Source organism: Puma concolor, chromosome C1 (assembly GCF_028749965.1).
Source record: "Puma concolor isolate L17-30 chromosome C1, mPumCon1.1.hap2, whole genome shotgun sequence".
Classification (NCBI taxonomy): domain Eukaryota; kingdom Metazoa; phylum Chordata; class Mammalia; order Carnivora; family Felidae; genus Puma; species Puma concolor.
Genome location: NC_141674.1, coordinates 192,350,980 through 192,374,743, shown reverse-complemented (window position 1 = coordinate 192,374,743; position 23,764 = coordinate 192,350,980). Strand labels below are relative to the sequence as shown.

The window sequence follows — 23,764 nt, the reverse complement described above, 5'->3', positions numbered from 1 at the left end:
AGTTGACTCTAGAACATTTTGTGTCAGCATTCTTTCTCACTGGAGAAGTCAAGGAGTTGAATGATGGTTATGTTCACTCAGGCTCACTCACTAAAGGCCCTGGGATGAGAGCAGGGCTGCAGTGTAGCCTTAAAAGAGTTTGATTAATAACAGAGTTGGTGCCATAAAAAATATGGCGGCAGCTTTTTTTTTATTACAGTGTTAAGAGTAAACATCCTTCCTCTAGTTTAGAGATTAAATTAGTTATCTTGAATGTTTGAGTTTCTTTACGATGCCCTAAGAATTCTGTCTAATTAAAACCAAGCCCCAGACTAAAGAACATGCTTAGAATAGCTAGAAACTAAAATTGCAGCTTTTTCGTATATCTGTTTACTATGGTTATTTGTTAAATGTAAATACAGTATTCAGGCTTCAATTTTCCTTCTCTCTAAATGAAGCCAGCTACTAAATGGAAATCTTTTGCTGAAGATATAAATTACAATGGGATCAAAGTCACCTCACAGGACGGCAGAATCATTAAAATTAGGGCATACTATGACATTTGCATGACATTTCTGCTTCAGAGCTTGCTTTTGCTTTCCCTGCTGCCTGGAATATGCCCTCCCCTCTCTTCTATAGTGATCCAAATCCAACCAATCCTTCAAAGCTCAGGCCAAATCCTTCCTTGATGAATACAGCCCATGCGATCTTGACCATCTCTAAGCTCTGTTGCCCTGTTGTTTGTGTCACACAATCTGGCACTTTCTATTTCAGAGTTTAGTATTTATAAATCACTTGTTCTTAATTATTTCATATGTATAAGTTCTGCCTTCTCTGGAAAGTTATCTAATCCTTATGTCTTACTTTTTTTGCATCCTCACAATATCCCAGGCAATATCAAGATATAGCAAAAAGTCGAGAATTACTACTTAATGTCATAATTTGCAAGAGTGTATAAACGTTAAAGGAGTTCTATTATCAATGTTGGCTGGCACGGAGAAATGTTATTGAAACTGTAACAAATATAAGAAAAAGGGGAATTTAGAAGAATTATCCATGAAAATCCATGGCATGCATTAGTACAGTTTCAAAATGAGTTAGATTAGATTTTTAGAAAAAACAAAAACAAACAACTCTAGAAAAATAACTGTAGATATTCTAAATCTGGTGGGGAGAATGTCTTCTTCTTGTTTAGTGTCATTAAGATTAAGGATGGGATTGTTTTTGTTGAAAATGCTTTTAATAGGCCTGTTAAGCAATTCAACAACAAGCCTGAAAAGTGGCAGGTCTCGCTGAAAATCACTTCACTTAGAGTTCTCCAACCTGACTCTGAAAACCATACATGTGTGATAAGTCTGTAAGGAGGGCACCATCATTACCCATCTCTTCCTCCTTCCTCAGTGATGACTGAAATAGGGCAAGATACTGAAAAGAATGCTGTTATTGGCAAAAGAAAAAAAATCAGCTCAAAATCTAGGTAAGCCAAAATCAAAATCATACTTCTTGAAATTAGAGTGAAGTAAGGGAGAAAGGTGAAGAGAGACACAAGATAGGACAGAAAATAGCAACAAAAACCATACTAATGACAGGTATATATTGAATGCGTACTGTACTATAGGTGCTATGCTAAGTACTTCCACATTAACTCTCTCTCAGTGCTAGATGTTAGCAAATGTGCTTGCCAGGAAATCACTAAGCAACAACTTCCTTATGACACCATTAAAGACTCCAATAATTGTATTTTGACTAACAATATTGCGTGGAATTATGAGCTAAGAAATTAAATTCATTTTCATTCATTTATTATATTGGGTTGCCATTTGACTATTATCCCTCCTTAAAATATCACTACATCTTGAAAGAGATAAAATAGTGTTCACTTATTTCTTATTCTAAATTCAGTGAATTTTCTGTGTCCAGCTAAATAGTTGCCAAATTCCATTTCAGCTGCCAAAATTTATTCCAGAGGTAACTGCATTTTAGTCTTAGATAAACTCTATTTGGTGAGTCTGTGAGACAGTAAATCAATAGACATTTAATCAAAAATTACTTTTCCTTCCTTGAAATGGAAGTCTAAAAGGCAAATATTCAGGTAGGAACCTTCAAGAATATAGTTCCATAACCTTAGTTAAAAAAAAGCATTTTAATTTTTTTTGGTATAATGTTTCTAATGAGTCTTCTGGTTGATGCTTTGTAGGATGTGCAAGTTACTTGTAGTCAAAACCAAAAGGCCTTCTCTCAAGATTTATGTTTTATTTCACTGGAAAAGTCCCAAATGATAAAAATCTGTGTGAATGGAGGACTTATAAGCTTTATCTGATAGCCTATTTACTTTAATAAATACATATCTGATAGAATTCACTTCTGGAAAATCCAAAGACTTCAATATCTCTTAGTTTTTTACACTAGCATGTGATTAATCAATATAGTACCTAGTATAATTGTACCCAGTATAATTAATCAATATCCGGTGTTAAAAAGAACACTGAATATTAATTAAAAAAAATTTCTCTCTTATTGCCAAGGTTTCCTTCAAAGAGTTCTTCTCCTTTTTGAGAATAAAATGATGAAAAGTGACATCCGCATAACTCCATTGCATTGAATATCTCTTCAGTGAAATCTCAATGTGTCAGTGGCCATACTGAAAATGGCATATCAGAAAGCATCTGAGATTCCATCCTAATCTGCACATATCAGAAATTATCCCGCTGGTAGACAGAAAAATAAAGTCGTATGTACATTAACACATCAAAACTCAACAAAGAAAAAGCTGCAGAACACTTCACATGAATTTCAAAAGTAAATATTCCAGATTGGTACTAATATTTAGAGACTGATTATCAGATTTTCACTCTTGAAAGTGCATCTATTCTGCATACTGCCCCAACCTTCCCCAAAGGCCACATGTAAATATGTATGTTACACTGACTCATGCTTGGAAGTCTTTTGTCTAAGACTAAAAAAATATAAAATATTAATTTATCATGGAATAAGCCATTGGGTCTCCACCCAATTTCAAGACTGATATACTTTTTTTTCCTGCTCGTTCTGAGGACAGGAAAGCTTAGAGCAATTTTTGTGAAAACTTCAGCATTAATATTAGCAAACACAAGCATCAAGAGCCCGCAAACTAAAATACATGATTTTATATGTGTAGAATATGAGTAACTATTTTGTAATAGATATAATAAAGCAACTTTTTGCAAACCTGTGTGTTAAAAAAATATTTCCAAATAATAAGGAAATCTGCCCATTCATCACTGAAGATGAAAACTGGAAAAAAAGAAAAAGCAGTATATTTCTATCACTAACTACGTTAGGAAGATCATTATTCATTCAAATTTATTTTTACTAAGTGGAAATACTTGTATAAGCTGACTGTTATCAGTTGATCAAAAAACAGACAGCTATGTAATATGATACGTATATAACTGCATTTTCAAAGAAAACACAGGACTACATTGGCAAAACCAGTACAAATTCCATCGCATAATGAGTTCTAGGTACTCCTATCCTTCTAATATCTAAAAACTTTAACAAAGATATCATTTGTGTGTTTAAGGTCCCTTGTGAATATAAACATACAAACTGTTTTAACTTGGTTTTAAATTTGTAACTGCTTGGAATTTTGCATTTCCACACAGCTGCTAATTTTCAGAGAAAAATCCTAGTCATTTCAAGCCACTGAACATGATAATAGCAAAAATGAGATTGATCATTAACTCTGGTAACTGCCTTAGCCTTCATATTAGGCTTTTAGTTAACCAAATGAATTAATGACTCAACTCTTTTAAAGAATTATTACTTAATTCAATCTGTGCAATCTTGTGAACAAATCCAAAATTCAACTATCACCTCTATGCAGATAACTTCCAAATCTACATCACTAACCTTGACCTCTCTCGGGTTCCAGACTCATATTTTCACATGCCTCTTCTTCATAATTTGACTTTACATCAGGAAAGTTTTGGGCACCCCCCCATCTCTAGTCCCCAAATACAAGAAATTCCGTATCTCTGCAATGCCTTCATAATTCTTTTTGTCAATTCCAACCTATTCTCTCTAACAATCTTCTTCAATCTCTCACTGCTGCTTATCTAAAACAATTTTGTAGTCTAGCTAATCTTTGCTTGTGCTTAAACATTGGTGTTCCGGGGTTCAGAAATTTTATATACATGTCTGTATATAGACCTTTGTTGGATATATAATTTTCAAATATTTTCCGGGTTGTGGCTTGCATTTTCATTTCTCAACACTTAACAGCATCTTTTGAACAGAAAACATTTCTCCTTTTGATGAAGTCTAATTTGTCGATTTTTTTCTTTTATATTTATGATTTTTGTATCTTAAAAAAATTCCCTTTAACCCACTATCACTAAAATGTCTATTTTTTTCTAGAAATTTTATAGTTTTAGCTCTTACTTTAGCTCTACGAACCATTCTCAATTTCTTATATAGTGTAATGTAGAGACAGAGATCCTTCCTTCCTTCCTTCCTTCCTTCCTTCCTTCCTTCCTTCCTTCCTTCCTTCCTCTCTCTCTCTCTCTTTCATTTTGCATGTGGTTATCCAGTGATTTCATGCTAAAGGATTCAAACAAGGAAAATACGTGGTCTGATATTTATTTTAAGGCCACTCTATCAGGTCTTTAAATGATAAAGTGAAACTCCTTAGCAAGGAAGAAAAAAGCTTCTAGGACATAGCTCCTGTCTGCACTTACTACTATCCATTGCTTTTGCTTAGACCTGCCTTCCTTATTTCCTGCTTCCATAATGACTCACTGCTTTCCCCCCATCACTTATTTTTCACCTTGATTATGCCTCCTTGGATTAAAGGAAAAAGACAATGATGACAGAGAATATGAAGATGGAAGAAAAAGAACCATTAATAGATCGAAAAAGAAAGAATAGTTTAGGATGGATTTAGAATACAAGTGATAGATTACTTGAGAAGAAAGAATGATGCATCATCTTCTCTAATATCTACCGCTTCTCCTTCATTTGTTTTTATTACTCTTGGTATTTCTCCAGATCCAAAAAGCACTACTTCTCAGTAGCTAGAGAGTAACCAGGCCTCATCTTAGCCTTACATCGCCTTTGGTAGCATTCTACATTTTGTTTCTAGAATCTTACATTTTATAATTTCAAGAGAAGCCCTAATGAATGATATTCTTTGAAATGAATTGATTACTCCAATAAGTATCTGCACATAGAAGTCAAATTTTTCAGGAAAATTATTTGTCAGTGCTTGAGAAATCAAGACAATGTACAGCAATCAATGGGCCACTCCAAATTGTCCCTCATTACAGGTGTTGCTGTAGTCATTTCAAATGACATGGGAGTTCAGTTGTGTGTTCTTACTACATACTACTTAGTAAGGCTTCCGTGATTGATGCATCCATTGCATTTTAACTTACTGAAAACCACTCACAAGAAAACAGTTTTGCCTATACCCTTGTAACACTCAGGTAACAACTTTATGACCAGATGGAAAGGAGCTTCTTCTTTCTTACACTTTGGAAGCATTAAAGAGATGATTTCTAATCTGCCCCCTCTGCCACAGCCATATGCTCTGAAATGCAAGCTAGAGGGGCAGATGTATAATCTGGGAAATGATCCAAATTCATGACCTCTTAGGAGCCAAGGGTATTGTGTGTGCAATGCCAGCCCTGCATGCCATGCCCAGAAATTCTAATTCATAGAAACAAAGTATGAAAAGGCACAAAGAAAGAATAAGAAAAATAAATGGAAGTCAGTCACTACAGGCAACGAACACATCATCTGTTTTTCTAAAGCTGACCAACCCAGTACTTTCATTTCAGGGAACAAATGGAGTTTCCTTGATCCTTGTAGGCTCCGATAGAAAAGACAGCTCTTCAGTAGTAGGACTGTGAGCTGATGTCATCCAAATTTTCATATCATTCCCTTGGCCAATCTCATCCTCTACTCGATGGCAACGTGAGTCTTGTATAATGGATAGGTTACATAAAAATTCTGTGAAAGTATCAGAATTTCTCGTCTTCAGAAAGAAGAAAAAAACAAAGAGCATTTGGTGCAAAAGGAGAACATATGGGAGGGCAGCTTTTATTAGAATGAACAGGGCTGGTTTTGATTTGTTTTAGTACCTAAAGGACCTATCAAACAGCCTTCTCATATACTACTCTCTGGGTGTGGTCATGACAAAAAAATTCCATCTGAAGGGCATTCCGGGGGTTCAGAAAGAATTCTAATTAATATCTGATCCATGGTCTATGGAGGCAGTGACAACAAATAGCCAGATAAGCCTCTCCTTCCCCATTTTATGGCAGGGTACGTTATAATCTGATAAAAGCTCCTTTGTGAACCCTATTTTATTTCTTCCTAGAACAATGAATCATTATAAGAATCTCTAGACAGAGTAATAAACCATAGCTTGTAACTACAAACATAGCCAGAACTCTTTATTATGTGGCTCTTATTGAAGGGAATTTTCCATTTCAAACTTTCTCAGCATATTGTGGACGTACCCCCACTGTATTCCTATGCTAGGTGGCTTTCCATATATTTATTTCTAAGGAATACTTGAAGTTGGCTTGTTTTGTCAAAAGTAATCCAGACCCAGTAAGATAAAACCATATCTGGCTTAATGTGTGTTCCAATCTGCATTGAACTCAACTGTTTATTTGAATTCAGCCATTTACAAAAGATAACCATTCATTCATTCATTCATTCATTCATTCAGCAAGCAACTACTGGACTCTAGGCTTCTGCTTCCAGTAATGTATCAATTCCCCAAATTCTGATAATAAAAGTACAAATGGATCTTAGATAAATTAAATGCATCTAACTGCATTGCTTAGCTCATAGGAAATTAAGAGAATTACTTAAGCAAAGTCACTCAACAAATAAAAATTAACGAATAAAAAACCAAGAGTGAATGACGCTATGTAACCAAACTTTTATGTTAAGACTGCCCTTCAAGTGAACGCTGATACCAGGAATCTGAAGCAAGGGGAAGTGGTACCAAGGGGATATCTTGGAGGATCTGGGAGAAAGAGTCAAATGTAGGAGAGTTAAAGCAATGACCCTCAAAAGGATCTACCACTTTGGTAGAAGAGTGTACTGAGTAACCTCCTGTCCTGAATATACTTTCCTCAGCAAAGCGAATCCAAGAAAATCTGCCTTGAGTCTGGTTTAAATAAGAAAAATGCAATTAAAAATATCACTATTCTCTTTAAGAATTTACAACCACAGGGTTGTCCTCTTAGAGGTATGAAATCAAATTTATTTTCTCCCAATTAATTAAGCTGTCAGCCAAGAAATTATATGAAAGTGGTCCGAGGCTAGTAGTGCTTTGCTAGTACCCCAAAAGAAGTGAATCGAAATCTTCTCTGGAGAAAAGCACATGCAAATCAGATTCCTCAAGATCCTCACATGTCCAATCCAAACAAATATGACATCCCAGACAGAAATCAGCAAATTCATAAAAAAAAAAGTCACCACGAATGAGAGTCAGCAGAAACACGAAAGAGATTTAGACACCAAGTTGGGATTAGAAGAGGTGTGTAACAATTCCCTCCAACTAAGCACAGAATCAAGGAGATACAAAATGCAAAGTAGTGTTTTTAGGAGACACGGCTGAAAAGTAAGGTCTAAGGTACAGCCAGTAAGCATTCCACAAGGAGAAGACAGAATGGGAAAGAGGCATATTAACAGACATAGTTTCCCAGAAGTGATGGAAAACATTAATATGCAGCCAGAGGAGACACTCCATCTACCAAGAATGATAATATAAAGAAATCGACGGCAAGACCTAGACTGTAGTGAAAGTGAACATCAAAGACAAAGAGAATTTAAAAGTATCCAGAGAGAAAAGACTGATGACCAGCAAAGAGACATCAATTAGACCAGTGGCCGACTTTCCACAGAAGCCAGAAGCCAGCAGAACAGCAGTGAGCCGTCAGGCTAATACCATACACTTAACATGACTAATTGTCAAGGACAAGACATTTTCCTAAAACAGCAGAGTGTAATCAATAGACCATCATTAAAGGAGTATCTTAAAGGGCATACTTCAGAAAAGAAAAAAAAAAGACCCCAAAAGGAAGGTTTGAAATACGAGGAAGGACAATAAGAAAAGAAACTGGCAAATATATGGGTAAGTTTGAACAAACACTAAATACGTAGAACGTTTATTTTATTTTTTTAAAGTGTTTTTCTTTTTTCTTTTTTTTTGGGGGGGGAGACAGAAAGAGACAGAGAGAGTGCAAGTGGGGGAGAGGCATAGAGAGAGGAAGAGAGAGAATCCTAAGGAGGCTCCGTACTGCCAGGATAGAGCCCAATGCAGGGCTCGAACCCACGAAGCTGTGAGACCATGATCTGAGCTGAAACCAAGAATCAGACGTTTAACCAACTGAGGCACCCAGGCACCCAAAAATACATGGAACATTTAAATTAATATATAACCTGTTATATCAAAAACTAAGAAAGAAAGTGGAAAATGGTATAGACACTGGGAGAGGGTACAGAGTGCTAAATTATTCTAAGTGCCTTGTACTGTATGGGAAAAGAATTTAGTGTGGACTGTTTTATATTTTGTTAAGTATGCATGAATAAAAGGTGGTGCATAGTTGCCAAATCAATATAAGAAAAAAGTGGGACAAAACAAAATAGGATTTCATCCTTGGAGGATAAGAAAGGAGAAAAGGAGACATTAAGAGGGGGCTGAAATATAAAAATAAGATGATAAACCTAATCTAAATATGCTGGTGATCTCAATAAATGTAAATGGCGGAACTCCCAGTCACAATTCAGCCCACCAGACCCAACAGAGGAACAAAACCCAGCTATTTGTTAGGAAAATACATGCCCATAAAGAACATGGGAAGTTGAAGAGTAAAAATATGCAAAAGACGTATCAAGAGAAAGACTTAGCAAACACCAAGGACACCTGCTCTGTGCCAAATTTGCTCTTGGACTGGGGTTCAAGGTCTCTGCCCTTGTAGAGCTTAACATTCTAGAGGGAGGGGAGATAGGCAGTTACACACACACACACACACACACACACACACGCACGCACGCACTACAGCATGTAATAAGTGATATTAGGAAATAAACAGAGGAAGCAATAGAATTCTACTGACTTATTTTCTATTTTAGATGAGGTGGTCAGAGAAGGTATCTTTGAGGAAACAACATCTGACCTAAGAACTGAATAAGAAAAAAACAGCCATGCGAAGGGCAGAGGGAATACATGTGCAAAGGGCCTGGAAAGAGAGTAAGTTAGCCTGCTCCAGAGACAGAAAGTAGGCAGGTCAGGCCAAGTATCTCGAAGGAGGAGGCAGCAGTGGGGATGAGGTCAGAGAGGTAGGCAAGGCAAATGAAGATGGGCTTTGGGGGTCATGGTAGGAAATCGGGATTTTTTTCTATGAATGATGAAAAGCCACTGGAGAATTCTAAGCATTTGAAGGACATGATTTGATTCATGTTTTTCAAAGATCCCTTGGCTCCTATCAGAGCTGAAATGTAGAGAGAGCAGAAGAGGATGGGTGAGGAGGCTCCCGAAGGCCTGAGGTGATGGTGGCTTGGGCAAGGGTGGGAAGGAAAGCTTTGGGAGGTATTCCCATGGGGCCAACCTGACTTCCTGCTGGATTAATATCACAGGTAAAGAAACGAGCAAAGTCAAGGCTGACTCTGCATTTGGTCAGGCTTTTTCCAGGCTCACATGGAAGGGGGCCACTGTATCTGTTGTGTTTCCTTCTCAGATAAGATGGCTTGTGGGAGGAATATTTGAAAATATAATTCAAGTTTAACTTAAGACTTATCATGGCAAACCATAAGAAACTCTTAAACTGAAGGTTGCGGGAGGGGAGGTGGGGGGGGCAGGCTAAAGAGGTGATGGGCATTAAGGAGGGCACTTGTTGGCATGAGCACTGGGTGTTATATGTAAGTGATGAATCACTGGGTTCTACTACTGAAACCAATACTATACTGTATGTTAACTAACTGAACTTAAATAAATTCTTTAAAAAGTTATCATGCTAAGAAAGAGTTGAAGGTTTGGACATTTCTTTTGCAGAAGAAGCCAGTGTTCAACCAGAATTAAGGTGTTTGCATGTGGACAGGAAACGGGACCCAGACTGTGAGTATCATGTGGCCTCAAGGCCTCAGAGTGAACACACTTTTCTCAAACTAAGTTTTTGTTTGATCTTTGCAAAAAGCATGCTGATGGAAACATGAAATTGGTCAGCACTGCCTAAACTTCAGCAATTTGTGTCACCGTTCCATAATATTTTTGCCATGTTCACGTACCATGTTACATTTCCTTACCAATAGTCTTTAAAATCTCACAGTCTTTATGTAAAATCGTATTTTACAAAAACATGTAGCACTCCCATAAATGGAAAAATTGTTTTGCTAGTGTATACTCATAGAGATACATACTTTTACAAAATGGAAAGTACTTGCCCATATAAATCATTACAAGAGTTCGTGGACCACTGGATCACTACACCAACCAATAGCATTTTCTCTGAGGTCTGTCAGTATAGCAAGTAAAAAGCCTCGGTCATCAGTTGGACACCAAACTTCTAAATAACTCCCTGATGGCATATCATGATATTTTACAAAACTATCTGCTTTTTCTTTCGTGTGTGTGTGTGTGTGTGTGTGTGTGTGTGTGTGTGTGTGTGTGAGACTTGCCTGGTTTAAGAAGGTATACACCCTTTTTTGGTTATTATTATTTTAACTGACTGGTTAATAAAAGGGTTTTTGTTCAAAAGGTAATTTTAAACAGCTTTGTTGTTTGATGGGGTGGAATTTATAGGTTGTTTTGTGTGGATGTGTGGTTTCTAATTATCAATAGAGTGGGAATCAATTTGCATTTGCTTACTTTAGCAAGGAGAAGTAATCTAGGTTGCTTTCGGTTTTCTCTGTCATTTTTACATACTCATCATTAGTCCTCTTATAATTCTGCTTTTATTGGACACATTTGGGCATCATGAGCCTTTAAAAAAGACCTTTTTTTTTTTTGTACATGGCATTGTGTGGGTGCCTCACTGAATAAATTACAAGGACTTAAGTTACTACCTTCTAGGATACCAAAAATTGACGGGGGGTTAAAATTCTCTTAGGTATGTTTTTCATTGGCCCTTTCTCCAGCAACCTATAAATGAGGCATCTCGCGGTAAAGCTCCTTTCTATTCCCTTTGCCCCAAAATACTTCTGGGCCCCAAGGAGGCTTCCAGCATGACTCGGGGATCCAGCCTCTCCCTCCCAGAAACCATCCTTTCTCCTGTGGTTCTTCTGTGCATACTCTGTGACAGTCCCTATGCTAAATCCTCCCATTTGTATAACATTTCTGTTAGTAGATTCAGCCTGTGCAGTCATACAATGTTTAAAAATGGTTTTATTTTTTATTTTTTTATTTTTTATTTTTTTTTATTTTTTTTTTTTTAAATTTTTTTTTTCAACGTTTATTTATTTTTGGGACAGAGAGAGACAGAGCATGAACGGGGGAGGGGCAGAGAGAGAGGGAGACACAGAATCGGAAACAGGCTCCAGGCTCCGAGCCATCAGCCCAGAGCCCGACGCGGGGCTCGAACTCACGGACCGCGAGATCGTGACCTGGCTGAAGTCGGACGCTTAACCGACTGCGCCACCCAGGCGCCCCCTAAAAATGGTTTTATTTTTTAAATCCATAAATTATTCATTATCTAATTTGTACATAAACTCAGTCTCAATGTATAAATTCAGATGCTGTAGATAAAGCAGAAGTTTCCCTTGTCCCTCAAACTCAGGCTCCTTCCTCTTGGTAAAGGTAGCCCTTGTTACTTTTTCTATGTATTTGCATTTATACTTAAGTACATGCAATTTTCACCGTTTGTTGCTACTAAGCCGTAAGCACCTTAGTGGTCAAATCTGTATTCTACACGACTTTGTATCTGTAGTACCTGGCACAGTGTGTGACACATGGAAGGCATTCATTAAATACTGGTTTAATAAATGAGTTATCTTTGGTTACTCCCCTTTATGTGGTAGATAATCAGATTCTGCCCGTATAAGAAAAGGTGGGCTGTGGGATTATTAATGATGTAAAGGAGCCACAACTACTGATCAAAGGAGATTGAACACAGCCTGAGGGAGATCTTGGGGGCTGACCAGCTATGGAACAGAAGTGTGAGTTAAACCAAAATAGACTGAGAGTAGTCAAATAATATAAAAGCAGAGCCTAAAGACACCTGAAGTTACATAAGAGGTTAAACTTCTCTCCCAGAAGAGACCCTTGCCTGAGGGTGGTAGGGAAAGTTTCTCAGGAGAGTTCAGCTGAAGCTCTGAGATGTGAAAGAGCAAGATAAGGTCTGATGACGAAAGAGAGTATCTCTGTGAGTCTGGAACATGCATGATGAGGCCGATGGGTCAAGTGGCAAGAGACAAGCCTGGAAGGGCAGGCCATGAGAAGGTGATGGAGGGCATGATATGACTTGCTACAGATGCTGAAATTCGTTGCTGCCACAGAGCCTAAATACACGAATGAACGAGTGTCTCATAAGTAGGCAATACTCTTCTTGAAATCCTCATTGGGGCACCTGGGTGGCTCAGTTGGTTAAGCGTGTGACTTCGGCCAAGGTCATGATCTCGCGAATCGTGAGTTCCAGCCGTGCATTGGGCTCTGTGCTGACAGCTCGGAGCCTGGAGCCCGATTCAGATTCTCTGTCTCCTTCTCTCTCTTCCCCTCCCTGCTCATGCTCTGTCTCTCTCTGTCTCTCAAAAATAAATAAATGTTCAAAAAAAAATGAAATACACATTTTTAATGCTTTTCTTTCTTGCCTGCATTAAGCAATTTTCATTCATGAACCTCAAATGTGTATGCATATAAATACACACAATTCATCTAATATAAAGTCATACTGACATTATCAAAATCAATATACACTAAGTAATTCTCACTATTAGTTGGCAATTTATCAGATATTAAAGACAAAATCTAGGCTTTGGCATATTATATTATGCAACATAGATTCAGTGGTCTATCACGCAGGAGCTCATCTTCAAATTTCCCAGGTTGGGTTTTAAACCTGTCCTTGCAATACACCCATTGGCTGATTTTTAGTGAGAAAACTTAAGAATTAAAGCCATTGCTAGAATGACCACATAGGCATTCAGTTAACACTGGCAGACTAGATTTTTTCACCAAAGTTGAAAATAAAAGGTCTTACAAGCAGGTAGCTTACAATCCCTCCAGGTCATCGGAGTCAGAGAGTCTCCGTCTTTTTCTCCACAACAAATTTACACATAAAACCCTTTCCTTAGAAGAGTGATTTTAAATTCTAGATCTCAATGTAAACTTTCCTAAAATAATGATGTAGGAACTGAAAAGCCTTATAGCTCTTTCCGACTATGCTGTTCACAAGGGGCTGCCATTATTTAAAGCTGGTAAGCATTTTCCAGTGATGTTATTGAAATAGTTTCATTGCAAAAAAGTTCACTGAAGACATCCTAAAGCTAACCATAAGGGAAAGAGGACGGAAGCAAGGCTCATATTGTAGGTTCAGATTTATAGGTACTATGTTTTTAGAGACTGTGATTTGCTTTTGCCCACAGTACATCCAAATTCATACAGTAACTGTCTGACTAATGATGGCATTTTTGTGTACTTTTTATGTGTCCTTCTGTTTTCTGTGGCTCCTACTATTGCTCCTTGCTGGTTGCAGAGCTAATCCAAAGTTGGGTACAGATAGCTCAGCCCATAGTACAGTTCTGATGTCAAACATTCACTTTGTATTTATCAACCATCATGTAATCAGCTAATAACATTTTTCGCCGCAGATGTTCATTCTAGCATTTAGAAACACTATTAGAATTGTCAGTTCCAAACCACTGTTTCTAAATGTACAAGACACATATTCCCCATGGATGGTGAAGTTTGAGAGTTCAGCCACATTTGAAGAACTTGACATATATAGAAATACGCTCTTCTCCTTGTAAAATTACTTTTCGCTTGTTCAAACAACTCAAAACATTTTAGAAACTGTATATTTTCTAAATCAGCACACACTTAAGCATACTAAATTTTATCTCCAAAGACAGACTGTCATATTCTGAACAACAAGGGAGACAGGATAACAAAGAATTTTGTTATTGAGAATTTTGTAATGTAAATATTAATATTTAAGGGGCATAGGGAAAAATAAGTACCAAAATATACCACATCAACAAATGTGCACTGGTGCTCAAATAAAATAATTTGTCCTGTGCATGCATATGCATATATATATATATATATATATATATATATGCATATATATATATATGAAAAAGAAATATAACACAATTAAAGTAAAAAATGTAATAAAGAGCAACTATAAATAAACACAGATTTTGTGACAGTCTGTGTAAATTTGGAATGAAACATGAAATTTTGATTATAGAAGCGTATTCAATTCTGGTGGGTTTCAATGTCAGAAGCTTAAAGGAAAAATGACTAGTCTTGTGCCAAATTAGTCTTTCTGTTACCCATGCTGAATTTGGGGAAATTTTGAGAAGTTTAATGATAGTTTAGGTTATTAAATCAGGCAAAACTGGTAGCAATGATATTTGAATTCACAAAGCAAGAGATTGCTGAAATGTAGGTTGACAGATCTGAGCCTCAGTTCTGTCATTGACCAGCTGGGCCTTTGGTGCGGGTGACTTTCCTTCTCTAGGCCTCAATCAACCCTTTAAAAAACTTGACATACTAGAGATATATACTGCTCCACTTGGTTTTAACATTCTATTATTCCACCACAAATGGAGAGTTGAAAATCTAACTGAAAGAGATAAATTGAATTTTAATTCAGGGAACAACTGTAGCTCATCTGCAACCCAACCCTTGAATGTAGCATGCCCGTGCATGTGTAAATATATTTCTTCATAGCTGTCTATTCAATTTTGCTTCGATGGCTTAAACACATTTCAACATAGGTTACCTACTATCTAAAGTGTTTCGCATATTCTTGGCCAGCTATGACCAACCCTGTAATGCCACCATGTAGACTTGGACACCATCGGGAAGATGAGACCGTTAACAGCATTTGTTTGTTTGTTTGTTTATTTATTTATTTATTTATTTATTTATTTGAGATAGAGAGGGAGAGGCAGAGAGACAGAGAGAAAGGGAGGGAGGGAGGTGGGGGAGGGGGGAGAGAGGGAGAGAGAGAGAGAGAGAGAGAGAGAGAGAGAAAGAGAGGGAGGAAGAGAATTCTAAGCAGGCTCCACACTCAGCATGGAGCCTGACACAGGGCTCCATCTTACGACTGTGGGATCATGACCTGAACTGAAACCAAGACTCAGACTGTTAACTGACTGAACCACCCAGGGACCCAAGACAATCAACAACCTTAATTTCTCAACCCCACTACCTACAAATTTATCTATGCTACATACACTTTGCTACTTACATATGCTACTTTCCCTATAATCTTGGCTCATCCTCTTCAAGGCCAACTGCTCTAAAACCACAGTCTTAATCCTATGCCTTTAACACTTTCCTCTTTCTTATTTCTTCATTCTCTCACAGCATCTCTTTCCTCTCAGTCTACAAACATGGTTCGGTGTTTCTTGTTGATAACAAAGAGTAGAGGAATCAAAACAACTTAACTTCTCTAGATACATCTCTTTTCTTTCTCTTAATGTTAACTTTCTGGAAAGATCACCTGTGCTTCTTTCTACCTCCCATTGCTCCTCAAGGCATGCCACTTTATTCTCTCTTGTCTGTCAAAACTCCCTCTCTGCTCTCTTGTCTGTCAAAACTCCCTCCACTGAAATGATAACTAATGGCCATCTCTCAATTTCCAAACCTAGTGCAACTTGGGCATCTTCTCAAAACTTCTCTAACCTTGGGACCATTTCCTCCTGGAAATGTTCACCTCCTTGTTCTTCAGAGATATTATCTGTTTATAGGATATAATTCATCCAGGCCATCACTGAGTCTAAACTGACCAAAGCCTTCACTGAAAAGTGCAGATCAATCCTCTTGGCAACTGCAAAACTATCCAAACAAACCGGGCCCATCACATCGGCCATCCTCAGTCATTTCCCAAGAGGAGAAACCCCTGGTCATCCATTGCCCTCTGGGCTGCCACCTTACACCACTCTGGCCATATTCCCATGTGATTCATGGTCCCACTCTCCCCTCCATCCCAGACTCCTCCATTTGCCTTCTTGAGTTCCCACTATCCTTCTGTGGTTGACAAGATGCTGTTCACTTTCAACCTGTTCTCTAAAAATTTCCCTGCCTTAGTTGAAATCTACCTCTCCACTAAGAAATCTACTTCCCTTACAACCCTCATTCTCACCCATATCATGCTGGTCAGGGTTGGGAGGGGGCCCAATGACGTCTTTACTTCTCATTTCCACTTTCAAGTACAATGGTCACCTATGCGCATATAAAATCCCTACTCCTTCCCAGCTCATACCACCCTGCCATACTTCCCTCTACTCCTGCCTCTCATTCTACTCTACTACCTTCACTCTCATGTGACTTAATACTCCACAGCTCTGGCACATATGGGTTTCCTCTCTATCTACCCTATTTCCATCTTATCATTCTTGTTATCAAAAATACTTTCCTAAGCAAACCACTGTTCCAAGGAGAATAAGAGGCATGCATAAAACCAGGGCCTACACTGTAGGTTGGAGCTAAGCCCAGCGAAACACTTCTGAGATCAGCAATTCCCAGCCCACATGAAGATAGGTGATCAAGAAACGTTTGCTGTTGACTTTGTCATGCAGCATAGTTATAGCAATAGCTGGATGATACACTGAGAATCAAATTGGATCTTCTTCCTCACTCACCAAGTTTAATTAAAAAACCCTCACAAACTCAAAGCTCTATTTCCTAAATATGTTTAATTTCCTTTCCATTTCCATTGTGATTCACTTGAACTTATGTCCACACTATCTCTTATGTGGACTCTTGCAATGGTCTCTTAATTATTGTCCTTGACTTTTTGTTTTTCTTTTTGTCCTTCAAGTCACCACAGCAAAGTAATAGTAGTAAAATATAAAACTGGCCAATCCCCTTCTTTAATAGGTTTCAATTCTCTGAGCCTGTAGGATAACATTCACATTTTTCCATTTGATAAGAATTCTGCATGATCTAATCTCTGCTTACTGGCTCAACCTTGTATCTGTTACTCTCCACTTTGCATTTGTGACACACTGAAATCCTTATAGTTTCATGAACATACCACGATGTTTCAAATTGTCATAACTTTCCATGTGCTTGAAATGTGTTGGCTTATTGACCTTTTTTATTTCTCAAACTTCTATTTATCTTTCAGATCCTGCCATGGAAGCATTTCCTTACTGAAACATGACAGCCATCCCCCAATCCCAAGCAGAATCAAGCAATATTTCCTGTGAGACTTCTGCATTGTACTCTTTAGCACAGACGTACCAAACCAATATTTAATTAGGCATTTATATGTCTTTTTCCCCTACCATTTCATAAAAAAAATTTTCTAAGACAGAGACCATGTCTTATGTCATTTCCTATCTCAGGTACTTGATATAACACCTGTCACAGAATGGGCACTTAATAAACATGAGTAGAACTGAAATAATTAATTTTGAAATTTGATTTGTAAAAATATGTAGACTCTATCTACTCATGAAATTCAGAGATGCACACACCTGCACCATATCTGAGTAGCAAAGACTCTAACCGCATTTCTAAGAAGGCTGACAGATTTATTTCTAATTCCATTTGATTCATTGAATTTTAGAGACCAGACTATTCAGTAACCTTTTACAACATAGGAAATACCAGAGTCGCTTCATAATCAAGTTTGTATAGGAAGAATCCTATATATATTGCTATTTTTTAATAACATCCTGAATCCCATGGAAAGGTAAACCAAGCTGGAGGATGTGAGAATGTATATATTTCTCATGATGAAAGTTATATTTAACCAACATAACAAATGACCAAAGCTTAGAAATTACCTAATGAAGATTTTTGTCCAAAACTATAGCCATATAGTGTTACCTTAACCAACTAATGAGGAAAGAAACAGAGTTTAAGTCCACTACCTACTGACTCTAAGATTTAGGTCCTTATCAACAATAACAATAAAAAGCCATGAAAAGCAGTATCCAATTAAGACTCACGAAAAATGACCATAGCTGGTATTCCAAATTTTAAATGCATACTTTAATTTAGATAGTCTATAAAAGTATGAAATACTAAGACTCAACAAAATATATGAAATGCCACTTAATAACACATTGCTCTTGTATTAAAGGGACTATCTCATCACCTTTTGCTTTTAAGAGCTCTACTCTAGCTCTTTGGAAAGATCTAGAGATTTCTTTGGCCACATTTGAACATTCGAAATATAAAGTTTACGCACAATGCATTTAGAACAGAATGTAAGGTCTGCCAAGTTGGCGACCTGCATATTAAACTTTTGGCCTTTGCCTTAAGGATACGTGTCACATGCACATTTGCTATAATTTATACACAATACATGCACATCACATGCATATTTTCTTATCCATCTCTTAACTTGGCCTAACTTTCATATAAATATGTTATAAATACAAATAATTTATATCTACATACACGCATACACACATGTAGGGAAACAGAGGCAAAAATGATCAGATCAGATGTCTCTCCCATGCTCACTGAGTTACAATAGTCTGTTAGAGAAATTATACTTATGGTATTCCTTGTTCAGCTGGAGTTTACCAAAAGTAAGCAAGAATTCATGGGCTATCTTGATGTGTGTGTCATGTCTTCCAACTAGAACTGTATTCTTCTCAGTTCCTGGGACTGAAGTGTTAGGCACATGCTGGTGGAAAATCAACTGGCCAGAGCACAGGCTTTACCGCACGGTATCTGGGTTCATAACCTAACCCGTACTAGTTACCGGCTGAGAGAGCAAGTATTTAAATGCCCTGAGCTTCAGCCTCCTTACCAGTAAAATGTAAGATATCAAATACTTACTGGCTTCAAGGCACCTATACAGAGATATCCCCTTAGACTGTTAATGAATGTTTGCTCATTAATTGATAAACTTATCTCAGAGAAGGTCTGGACTTACTGCCAACCGTTACTTTTACAGACTTGCCTGTTTTACAGCTATATAGACAGGTGTTTGAGAATGTAAGAAATTAAAATAGAAATAGGAAAGCTTTTTAGTCCATTTTGCTAATTAATATGTCAGAGCTCATAAAGAAGAACTCATCGGCTTTCTTCAGTACTGCATCATCTTAAAGAGCTGGGTCAGCAAAGATCTCTGCAGACAGTCAATACATATTAAAACAGTTCCAAGCAGTAAATCAAAACAAAAAAAAATTAAGACAGAGTAAAAAAAAAAAGTAAAATTTATAAGTCCTTTCTGTCGGAATGTTGAGGAGCATTAAACTATCAGTTTAGGTGTCAGCTCAGAATGTAGGGCGCAGGGAAGGAAAGATTGCCTTCTCAGACATAGTTTATGAGACTGTGTACAGTCAAAATTAAGGTATAATTTTAAAAAAAGCTACGCCAAACTTGATGTCATTTTCTTCGGATTCTAATGTTCCTTAGAGTATTTAAATCATCAAAAAAAAATGGTTTTCATTGCTTTTGCTGAAGTTTCTTTAACCGTCTGCATTTACTAACATTTGGGTTTCGTCAGAATTCAATGAACAAGATAAGGGGAAAAGTGAAAGACACCTTTTTGACTTTTAAGCCTCTCTGAAACTTGTGATTTTTCTTAAAGGAACCAATTACAAGGCATTTTGTTCTTAATCTGTCTGAGATGTCTCACCATTCCATAGACATTGACACCTCTTATACATGGAGGAAGACCATACAAGATCAACCACAGAATCATCCTGCCAGCTTCCTAGCTAAGGTCTGAAATACATGCACTCAGGGGAAACCCCTGAGGCAAAATGCAGAAAAAAATCTCAAGAATACTGAATTGAATCCAGAAGGAGTGAGGGCACACTACATTTTGGGCCAAAAATGTTAGAATGATTTATCTTACCTGAGCCTTTGATTTGATCAGAGTTCTGAAGAATCAACCATTTAAAGCTTAAGCCCGGGAAAGGATGCCAAAAATATTGTCACAAATTTGGGAGGTACCCAAGGCAGACCAACAGATGGAACTTGGCACGAAATGGCTCTCTACACTCTCCGTAGCTGACTCAGAAGAAATTTTAACTCCAATGAATTTATTAAAATGTTGAATATCATCCCAAATAAGAGGATGGATGATAGATTTAGGGCAGCACATACAATTTAATTTAACTTCCTGATGGTCTTGGATAGTATGAAAGCTGCCCACATTTCTATAATTAAAAAGAGACACAGGGAGATACTATCTCTTTTTAGCAAAAGAGATAATCACCTTTTTTACTTAAATATGCTGGAGAAAAAGATTTAAGGGAGAGAAAGGTGAAACAAAAAGACACCAAATGATCTCTTTAAACACTGGCGAGACAAGTATGATCATGGAACATTAGACATTATAATCCAACTAGTAACTTGCTTAGCGGTCACAGACTGTAGCAGAATGAGACTTCAGTTATACATTAGGTGCATTTTGAAAATGATTTTGTAACTGAAAGACATTACCAGAATCAAAAGGACCCTTAATCTTTCACTGTCACTGCCACGACCGCCACCAAAGCCTCCCCAGAAACTGCTCTGCATGCATGTGGCACACACAGGGGAGTGGCATTTTACGCGAGGAATGAGTTTTTGAGGATCACTATACATTCAAGACCAATTTTCCAAAGGAAATAAATGTAAAAAGTGGGGGAGGTTATATTCTTGGAGGATATAAATTTATAACCTTAGTTGCAGATTTTCCTTTAATGTGGCTTTGTATTTTCTCAGAACTGTGTCTAATGTTTTAGAGTCCGTCTTAATGTTAGAGACATTAACTGTCTCACTTAATCTAACTCTAGACTGAATAGTATTAGGCGATTGCCTCTCTGCTGTGTTTTCTCTGTTTTCTGGTTGTTCTCAGCATTTGCACTGATGTCACAGATGGCCAATGAAAAGCTCAGTGATGCTGTGAGAGGGCACACGAGTACTCAGAAGTGTAAAATAGTGAATGTTGTATGAGCAACTCATTAGTGACCAGAAATCTTTAAAACACCCAATGTATTTAAGCATCATGGTTCACACGGTCTAAAGACTGTTGGTACTATTTTTATCAACCAGCTGGAGTAAAGCTGCCATGTGGAGCTTACAATTAACCTACCTGACAGATTTTAAATTATGCCACTTTTGTCATTTCTTTTTTAATTTGGAAGTTATTTCAAGTTTTGAACTTAGGGTAATTCTTTATTAATATGTTTTATATCATACTATACAAAGACATATTCAATTTACTAAAATACTGTAGCAATTTACTACATTGCAATTTATTAAATTCAATTTACTAAAATACTGAATTACTAAGATGTTCTCATTTAAAAAGAGTGGCAGTAACTTTTAGTTACTGGCTAACAGGAATTTTTTAGGAAATTAAGTAAGATCAGAGTAAGATTTGATTTTCTGGAAAAAAGCCAGGAAGTTTATTTGCTCATTTTCAAAAACCAAACTGATAAAGTCTTAAAAATTGATTCTTTTTTTTTTTTTTACCTTGAAGCCTACCCCAGTACATAAAAAGGCTTTAATCTTCAAGGGTTAATATGTGTAACAAAGCTCACTACAGCAGTACCATTTAGGATGCATTTAAGGTGAAAGTAATACAGGCCATCCTTGGGGTTCCTTGCTCATGAGAACTTCGTTTTCAGGCTCCTAAAAACACTTGTAGTAGTCGAGGATTTAATGGGCAAGGATGATGGGGAAAAGCAGCATGTTGCAGTTTATCACTTCCACAAAAATCTTTTCTTTCACAGTGATCTAACCTCTTAGGCTCTTTATTAGGAGGAGCAGAAAATAAAACAATCTAAGAGTTGTGAACCAGCCCTTCCCTGCTGTTATCACAAGAGAATATGGAGAAAGAGGAAAAGAAACAAAAAATCATAATCTTGCCCTGGAACATGATAGAAGTAATGAAGCATCAAGGCCACTTACTGCTGGAAACATAATTAGCACATAAATGCAGGAGACACTCGGTGACAGGAAAGACTTCTTTGTTTCAGAAACAGGGTTGGGGGGGCATGTCAACAAATTGTAACCCTTCTGTTATTTGGAGTGGCAAGCCTAAGAGTAAAATGGACACTTTCTCCCAGATAATGCACCCGTAGAGGAAAGGGATCTCACTGTAGTATTTGCTAGCTTAGTAGCTTTAAGTGTTTTCAACTAACGTGAAAAAGCAAGGATGAAGGGCATAGAGACAGAAGCAGGCCACTTGCTAATGAAGGGAAAGTTTGGATTTTTGCCATGAAGGTATCACATACATAACAGAAAGATCCAGAAGACCCTTAGGGATCCCTGTGGACTTCCTGAAGAACCTCTAAGGAAGGTTCATTCATTCCTCAGTCAAAAGAAAGATAAGATAGCCATCTGGGGTGTGATCCCCTTTGATGACAAGCAAAAATATTATTCCTTTTTGAGGGCAGAGAAATGATGACACTTTTCTTATTCTGGAGCTCTTTGTAACGTGCAACTCATCACAGAAAAGAGTTTCAAACTTCCTTGGATTTTCCTTACAATTTGTTTGTTGTTTTAAGTGTTCAGCTGGCTAACAGGTTTAAGAGTTTGGGTTTTAAAATTATTAGTTTTTGGAAACCTTTATTCTTTCCTCTCAAACATTTTGAGTCAGCATACGTTATGCCACTACACACACAGCCAGGCAATAATTCATCTTTGTGGAAGTCGGAGACATCTCATGTATTAATTAGCAAGCCTTTCAGTGACGAGTGGATGGAAATAAGTTCCAACTGCTACTCAAACGCAGCCAGCAATTTCCAGGAAGGAGGATCTAAAGTCAGCTATGAGGAGTTTCTTACCCGATTTGTGATCAGCCAATGAGTGGACTTTGCTTTCATCTGGCACTGAGAAGAAATAAAAGAGACAAGGATCAGGACTGCTTGTAAATCAGCCATTTTTTGAGCAATAAATTGATATAGATTCATAAGTTAAGTCCTTTACTGGAAAAATTTTGAGGAAAAAAAGTGTTCCCCAGACTACCTGGGGCAGCTCATTTCTACTGGTAGATATTTCAAAGGCAGCTATGAAGAAATATATATATACATTAGATCATTTATGAATATAATTTCACTTCCTTTTAATTTTCAGTACTCTCAGCTCTTTTAACTGGGCTATGGTTTTCATGCCTGCACAAGGAGAAATTAAACTCAAGGGCCTAGAGATGTATAATATATAATAAAATTCTTTGAGTGTAATAGCTATACACACACACACACACACACACACACACACACACACACACACACACAATACTCCAGGACTGGACTTCTATATCTGGTCAAAATGGAGTAAAAGGAAACAGATTTACAACCCCTCTTGAAAAAAAAATTAAATACATAAAACATGAAACAATGGCAATTAAGATTTTAGATGTTAGGCAGCAGAGACAGAAAACAAGTGAGGTGAATCTACACTTGTTCTAGCTTATCTTCTGGAGAAAGTTTCCAGGCTGTGGTATAGGGAGGGAAACACAGCGGAGCTCAGTGAGCACCCAGTCTAAGGACTTCGAGCCGGATGTCCAGGGAAGCTAAGGTAGGTGTAGTTTGCTGGCAGAGAACTGGAGAGTATACAGAACTCTTTCTGAGATCTGCAGAGAATCGCCTCACGTCTCCAGTTGAATACTGATGATTACACACATGTGAGGAAACTACCCATGACCCGGAAAAG

General features: G+C 37.4%; 1 protein-coding gene across 5 annotated transcripts in view; it reads right to left on the bottom strand.

Moving 5' to 3' along the window:
• Positions 1 to 23,764, bottom strand: part of PARD3B (par-3 family cell polarity regulator beta) — a 1,009,985-nt gene that overhangs the window by 327,099 nt on the left and 659,122 nt on the right. For all 5 annotated transcript variants that reach the window (XM_086719408.1, XM_025934777.2, XM_086719410.1 and 2 more), the window contains one exon: positions 22,897 to 22,941. In XM_086719408.1, coding sequence (XP_086575534.1) covers positions 22,897 to 22,941 — 45 coding nt within the window. The remainder of the gene's footprint in view (positions 1 to 22,896; positions 22,942 to 23,764) is intronic.